Below are 8,141 nucleotides of genomic sequence, written 5' to 3'. Positions count from 1 at the left end.
CTGCCTGCTATGCCCAATTTACGGTGCTTTTGTTTTTAGAAAAGCTGTCTTAAAACATTCTGTAATTCCAGAAGAGAGCATTTTTTGTTGATTGGTAGTCCATAAAATTTGAATAAGTTACGACTTTTAAAATGAAGATCTAGCTTTTTCTAATCACTTAGGGTTACTAATAATACCTCCATTAAAGATTATGTATCTTGATTTTTCCAGCCTCAACTGGAAAGTTTTTGGACCAGAGTTAGGAATGAGGAAATTATACAAGCGTACAAGTCACGTACTATTAAAAGGCCCTTGAGAGGGAAAATTGGTGATCAACAGTTGTCCAGCACCCCCAGTACTGGATAGTTTTAGATCTATTTTAATCTCCTTAATAAGTCCTATAGCTATGCAAGTGAGTGCATTTTGATAACTGCTGTGCCTAATTTGTAACAATTACTGTCAACCTTCAGTTAAGAGACTGTTCATTCCACACTGGCCCAGAAAAGAGTGAAATGTATGACTCGTGTGCATAATTTTATTCACATCATATTTCATACTGATTATGTATTGATGACATTGATTCATTTACTCTTTACAGCGCCACTTGCATGGATATTAAATCTTATTGACCACAGATGAATTTTAATTTCAGATTGGTGATAGATTTTTCCATCAGCTCTGATAGTATGTTTGACTTTTTCATCATTAACCCAGGCAATCACACAGCACTGAGTTATTGCATTGAAACAAAAAATGCACACTTCACTTGGTAATTCTTTATGGATTTACAATAGGAACTTCATTAATGTCTGTTGTAAGGATCACAAAAAAACAACAACATTTATCTGCAAATAGGAATTTAGCAAGCATCAAAATTTTCGTGAAAAAATATTAGGCTCCTTTGTCTTCTGTAATGCATTTTCTTAATGCTGTGTGTAGGGAAAATGGCTAATATTTGAAAACTTTTAACCTTTTAAAATTATACTGCCATATTTTAATGCTCATATTTATCGTTTTCCCTTACTCAAGTTTATGGGATAATTTTAAATGTCTTTTCCATTTCTTTATTAAGTAAATGTTAATTACATCACAGTATGCCCACTTTAATTTACTTATACAGGAAGCTACATAAAATACCATTTTCAGAATAGAAATCTAATTTTTTATTGCAAATTAACCAGTCACCATTGATTTCAAGCTGTTTTAAGGAATGCCAATACATATAAATATGTACAGATTTTTATGGTTTGAATTGTAATGAGGTGAATCTGTAGGGCAGAGTTGAGAACAATGAATGGGTAACATAAATATTTTGAGATACCCATTTCAATTTAGAGGCAAAGCCATTTGTAGTTATACTTGGTAGCTCAAAGAAAAATGAGCTAGGAATAAAATGGTTGATTTCTTCCCTGCCCCTCCATCGTAATAGCTTAGTTTTCCCCCCAATTCTGTCTTAAGTTTGTTGCTGGTTTCATACCATCTCTTTCCCTGACTTAGCCAAGTATAAAGAATGATTGTCACAGCTTACCAACATGCATGGTGAGAATTGAAGGTTATGGAGACAAGATGGAAAACGTAGCTAAACTGAAGCACTGAATGTAGGCGGTAGCAATGTTAGCAGGGGACTTGGTGCAAACGACACATTAGAAATACGAGCAGGGTCTCAGTACTGTCTTCTTGAGCACAAGATGATGTAAATTTAGAGGTGTTTGGGAGGAAAACTGGATAAAAATTTGGTTTACGTGTTTATAAGATTGCGTGTACTGTGCCTTTCATATAAGTTTTCTGTTTCCCACACCTTTTTCTGTGTGGGGAAAAGGTAGGGTGTTCATTTTGGAACATAAACATATTAGCAATGAATATGAAGCTACCAGTGTATATTTTCTTAATGTTGGAAGCCGAAAGAGACAGATAGCCTTCAAAAATTAATAGCTCTTAAAAGGCATAAGGAAATATAACTTAAGGATATGTTCTTGTCAGATGTTGGTAAGAAGCTGTGTTTTGGGGTGATGTTAATTAAGAACATTTCCCTGTTGGTATAAATGTCTCACATGTTTGCCCTTGGTGCTCAGCTCACCATGAACATAATCAATTCACAAGGTAGTTTTTGTAAATAAGGGTTTTGGGCAAGCCGAACATGGTCCAGAGAGATATTAATGAGAGGGCAAGGGGGAAGAGGTAATGAAAACACACTTCCTGGTGGAACGGCTTTTTGGACCTAGAGAATGCTTTAAAATTATTTTTCCAAAAGCCTCTGGCGTTTCTTTTCTGGAGGAGATGAGATGGGGCGAAATGACAAATAGCTCCATTTTATTATTTTTTCTCTCTTGCGTTCTCCATATTTTTGGTAGGGAAAATTGGACATTAATTTTGGTCGTTTTCCTTCTATTCACAGAACCAATTACGTTTTTAGTACATGATGCATAATAAATATACCCAAGCATCCTGTGGCTTAAAAGTAATGAGTTGATTATTTGCAATCCCTTCTTTAAAGGCAGCTAATTGTCTGGAAAGTATAGTTCCCCCCCCCCATCATCTGGTCCCTTGAAACTTTTATTCTCCTGAAATTTGTTCCCAGTGTCTGGGATGTGTAGTTTAGTTCTCGTTATGCATCACTGGCTTTTGTATATTCTGAGAAAAGATTTTAAGCTTTTAAATCATATGGTTTCTTTGCTGAAATCTCAGACCATTAGTGTTCAAGGATCTACAAAATGTTATAGCCTATATCATTTAAAGGAGGCTTGGCTATCCTTAGGGGAATATTGCCTTCTAGAGAGTTATGTATATACAATCAGGAATTGTGACACATTTTTTCCTTTCTTTTTTTTTTTGTAAATTTTTGCCTGCCCTGGAATTCTTTCTTCCATTCATGAGTGATGGTTCCATCTAGAATTATCTGTGCTTTTCAGTAAAATAAGAGATCACACCTCTTTAGTTGGAGAAAAATTTAGTGAGTGACCTAGTTTACATATCACTTCTCAGTCTCCTTGTAGTTACATAATTGGTGTTGTGTGTGTGTGTGTGTCCATCGTGGAGGACATTTGATGCTCATTTATTAAATATGCTCACTGGCTGCTGCCGCATCTTTGTTCTGGACAGACAAATTACCTTTCTCACACTGAGCTTCCACTCTGGGGAATTAAGCCTCCACCACTTTAATTAGCTTGGAAGTGGGGGGTTGCAGTTCCTAATAGACTTCAGGCTTTTAGTAAGTTAGGGAAAGAGTGAAACGAGAACTTCCTGGGAAGCTCAGAATGTCATTTAAAACCATAAAAACCTAATATATATTATTTCATTTTGGTAATTGCAAACAGATTGTATCTGACGACTATGTGGATTACCATTTCTAATTTAGACATTGAACTACATTCTTTTAATTGATCATAAGTGATTAACACATTACATATGTTTGATTCATATATTTGGAATATTTATGTAACATATTAAGTGACATAGCAGAAAGGAAATACTAAATGAAAAGTAGTATCTGAATATTTGTGTGTGTGTTTGTGTGTGTGTGTGTGTGTGTTTACATAAACATACAGGTACATACCTATAGGTAGACAAGGGCATAGGTGAATAGATATCTCATGGGGATATCAGAATAATAATAACTGCCACTATTTGCTTAGCTTTTATTAAGTGCCAGGCACTGTTGAAAATACTCCATATTTATTATGTAATCCTTACGACAGCCATATTATCCCCACTTTAAAGATGAGGAAACTGAGAGATAGGTTAAGTAACTTCCCAGAGGTTATACAGTTGAGCATACTAACCCAAAACTTCCCAAGGTCGGGGTGGGGCTTGGCTCTAAAATGTGTGATTTGACTATTAGGCAAGATGTTATAATTCATTCCTTTCGGGAAGAAGCTTGCTTTTAACAGTTAAGCAATTCATTTTAGAACTTTACATGAGAAACTTTCTGAAAGTCCATTTATTGTCTCATTTTCTCTGCTAGTAAAAACTGCAGAAAATGTTATGCTTTAGTTCTTCACTGCCAGAGTAAGTAGCGTAGAAAGCCTCCATCAAGTCACAGTTGGAAAGTAATCTAATAAAAGAAGATTAGTGAATATAGAGGAGACAAAAGCAGTCATGTTTGAGTTTAATATCTCTCAAATTTAGCATTTTAGCTAAGATGCCCGTTTTTATTTCTTGCAGGTCTGCTAAAAGGTCAGAGTAATGCAGAATGCGTGCCTTCATCTCAGATTTTGTTCATCACAGGTGGATCCCATGTGTCTTCAGTAGACAAGTCACCTTTGTAGCTAGCACCAGTGCCAGCTCCATGCCATTGCACCTTCTTTAGTCTTGATTGCCCTTCCTGCATTTATTGGTGTATTAAAATGACTGAATATGAACATTAAGGACTCCATGAACCTGGGCTAATGGGAGACTGTAGAGAAAATGAAAAAAGATCCACCGAGGACATCTTGGGGGGAGGGAGCTTGGGAGGAGGGAAATGACTAATGAAGCTAATTAAAAGAAGCATTCAAATCTGCTTTCTACCCTCATTAACAATTAGCAGGGCACTGGCCAGAGTTTGTACCCTGTGTTTTACCTTAACAACATTCTATTTGCTCTTTGTATATTTAAGTGTTGTAAGGAAATGTGTTTCAATCAAAACTGAACATGAGATAAAGGAAAAAGATGTGGCTTTTGTGATATTCTATCACAAACACTTTTATTGTATCTCTGTAAAATACAATGTATGTATGCATGTAAGTGTTTTCGTCCTAATGTTGCTATTCCCATGGCGAAGAAAAAAAAGAACAAAAAAGGAAAAAAAATTGGAAAAAAAAAATCAGGCTCATAACAGCTACTGTGTAGAAATTTCCCCCTACTTCTAATTTGCTGAATGAAGAAAAAAATCTTTTATTTGTGATATTTTCAGAGACATTTGCTCTAGTATGGTGTATTTAAGTAATAAAAACTTAAAAGAAAAAAATATTTGATGGCGTTTGGGTTTAAACACTGCTTTTTCTCTTATGTATTTTGGAAAAATACAGGTTTTTTTATTTGATACCAAACTCACTTTAAATTTTAGGGGTGAGGGAGGTGGTGTGTATATTTATTTAGCTCTGGGCCAATAAGATATTCTTCAAATTACTTAACCAAGCCATTTTTGGCAGGGGTACAAAGCAATGTTTCTAACGGAGTCTTTTTTATAAGTTCAGAATATTCTGTTAACGGCACTTCATTATACTTCTCCTATATCACAGTGAATCTTTTGTGTTTATATATAAATATTTGATTCTTCAGCTATTACATTTATTCTTTTTTTCTCAATAGGAAAACCTTGGGTATTGATGAAAAACATGTTAAAGAATGTGGCATAACCATCTTGTTCTCTTATCAAGTTTATAGCTTTTGAAGGAAATAATCTTTCTAAACCATACCTGTGCGTATTTTGAAGTTCTATTAGTTCTTAGGACCCAGTGCTCTTTTATAGTCATCTTCAGTGGGTGAAGCAGCCATTTCCTGGTGAGCTTTCAGACTCATGGGGTCTGCTGTGTGATTTGTTTGTTTTGCTCTTACACGCCTCTACTGATTCTGCCTTTCCATATGCTTAGGGAAGGATTTGGAATTCATTTAATAGTAGTCTTGAGATATTTAGTTGTTAGTTCTAGGCAGCAGAGTATCCGCAACAGCTCCTGCATTGACAGCAGAGGTGCCCTGAGGAAAGCACATGTAGGACAAGGACCCAGTGGGTCTATGGCCAGTGCTGGAAGGGGGAAAAACCAAAGAGGCTTCACTGCCGGGCTCTTTATATGTGAGCAAATCTCAGCTACAACTTCCATCACAGGTTAATAAAACCAAGTGTGTTTACAATGCTGTATTTAATTTTCTTTTTAAGAAGGGCATGTTTTATTTTCTCTTCTTCCAGAAGAGCTCTTGGTGTAGATCCTCTCCGAATAGGAATACTTTCTATAGAGAGGTCTAGCTTGGCACTAGCAGTCAGTTTCCCTTCTGTGATGTGTGTTCACTTCCTGCTTTGAGATTCCAGGCTAGGAGGGAAAATCAGTTGCTCAAACTGTAAACCTCCTGCAGGAGAATTTAAGGGCCGAGAGATCAAGTGAATAGTTTCATTAGAGCTTTATAAAAAGAAAATGCAAGGAAAAAAATAAAATGAACAAAATCACATAAAATAACAGTATCTGTTTGAGTTAGATCCTTGGGGAATTTCTAGGAACTAGTTCCGGTTCTTAGATTTTTCTTTTTTTTTTTTTTTTCCTTTAAGATGCTTTGAAGGAGCTTGGATTCCTCGGGATAGGAAAAGGGAAATGTTAATAAGAATGTAAGCATCTTCTATATTCTTTTTGGCATAAGCACTCATGTCCCATACAGTGTAGAAATTCAAAGGAGATAGTTAAAAACTTTTAGTAATATAGTGTAGCATTTAGTAATGTAAAGGTCTAAGGTCATTAAAGACTTTAAATGAACTATTATATGGCTGGTTGCTCAAGCACTACTGCGTATTTAATAACGAGCTTCTAAAAGCATTTCTTAAGTTGCAGACCTATAAGATTACAAATGTCACTCATGTTAGTATAATCCACATGCAAGTGATGAAGCCTTCTCTTTGATGTGCTAAATTGGAGAAGGACTAATGGAGCTATGAATATACAATAGAACATATTTAAGTAGTAGTCTTGCTTTAGGTAAAACACTTTCTTGAAACCAGAGGCATTTCAGACAATAAAACCCAGCTCTAATGGGGATGCTCTGTGTGGATAGAAAGCCACTAAAAACACTCAGGTTTATTCTGATGTGAGCAGTGATTATGTTCCACCCCCAACCCCAACATTGCTTAGAGAAAAAAAAAAAAAAATCACCAGCTTGTTCACCTTTCATCATTGCATTTGTGATGTTAGTGAGATATACTCCGTTCTTTTGAAAAGACTTTATTTAATTACCCACGTTATAGAGCAAGATGGCCCCCAGTCTCTACAAGCAAGTGCAATTTAGAAAGCAAATGTTACTGAGCTCTGCTGAACTGATTAAAAAAACAAATGTTTATGATACATATAAATGTCTCAATCATGCAAAACTGTCACTCTTGCTAATGAAACAGTTGTGTGAAAAGATTGTCCTTTGAAAGGGTTTAATGTTTTTTACCTGCCTAGATTTATACATCCCAAAAGTCAGTAGGGCCTAAAAGAAGCCTTTCCAAACCAAACTGCCACAAGAAACTATTTCCAACTCTTCATGATTTATTAGGAAATAGTTTAACAGGGACTGTAGTGTCTTATAAAATACAAAATGAGAAAACTGTCACAGCAAAATGAAACCTGTGAAATTGTCATCCTTTTAATATAAACTGTATTTAAAGTCTTTTGCCCTTATTAACACGGATATTTGAAACAACTAAATGATATTTGAAATCATCTAAAATGAAGCTTTTAAGTGGCTCTAAATGTCAATATAGTAAGATTCTAATGTGCACCACTATTTATATAAAATATTTCTTAGGACCAATAAGTTATAGGACAAACAGTGGACTAGTGAAGACTTTCCATGTAGCCTAAATAATTCTATTTAAATTAAGAAGAAGTTTTTCTAATGATTCCTTCACCCGGGAATTATATCCTGGGTGCTTGTGCACCTATGACTCAGTTTGAGAGGCCCTTGGAGAAACACCATTTATAAATTGATGTGACTTGTTACTTTGTTACCAAGACTCACCTATTGTCAGTCCAGCCAAGTCACAGAAATGCTTATTGCAGTTAAATAGCAATTTGTTTCCATGAAACTGCAATTAAAGTATTACTGAGCAGCCATTTTAGATCGGCAATGCTCTGAATGAGAATGTTGAACATCAACTCCCACTTACAGACTTAGATCTGACTAGCAACAAAGAGTAACACATTCCACCCATGTTGGGTTTCTAGTTAAGAGGCTTTTGTAGCCCTCTGCTCCCATCGTGAACATGCTGAGAGCAATGAGCAATGACAAAGCGGCTGATTTTTAGGTGAACTTGCAACTTACTTCAAGTGAATACTATTTCCAGTTGTACAAGAAGTACTTTATGCTAGTAGATATGTGCATGTTTCCTAGAGGGAATGTTTTCAAGTTCAGATTGATTCTGCTGAGAATGGACTGCAACTCAGAGGCCGCAAGCCAATCATGTACTACAGGTCCTGACATGTTACAGCTGTGTAAAC

General features: G+C 35.7%; 1 protein-coding gene across 3 annotated transcripts in view; it reads left to right on the top strand.

Moving 5' to 3' along the window:
• LMO4 (LIM domain only 4) overlaps positions 1 to 4,926 on the top strand; it is a 17,103-nt gene extending 12,177 nt beyond the window's left edge. For all 3 annotated transcript variants that reach the window (XM_081056277.1, XM_081056279.1, XM_081056278.1), the window contains exon 5: positions 4,141 to 4,926. In XM_081056277.1, the coding sequence (XP_080912403.1) occupies positions 4,141 to 4,149 (9 nt within the window). In that variant the 3' untranslated portion in view covers positions 4,150 to 4,926. The remainder of the gene's footprint in view (positions 1 to 4,140) is intronic.
• Positions 4,927 to 8,141: the final 3,215 nt, after the last annotated feature.

Source organism: Rhinolophus hipposideros, assembly GCF_964194185.1.
Source record: "Rhinolophus hipposideros genome assembly, chromosome: 8".
NCBI lineage: Eukaryota > Metazoa > Chordata > Mammalia > Chiroptera > Rhinolophidae > Rhinolophus > Rhinolophus hipposideros.
Note: the sequence above shows the minus strand (reverse complement) of the source record. Positions and strands in the feature narration are given on the sequence as shown.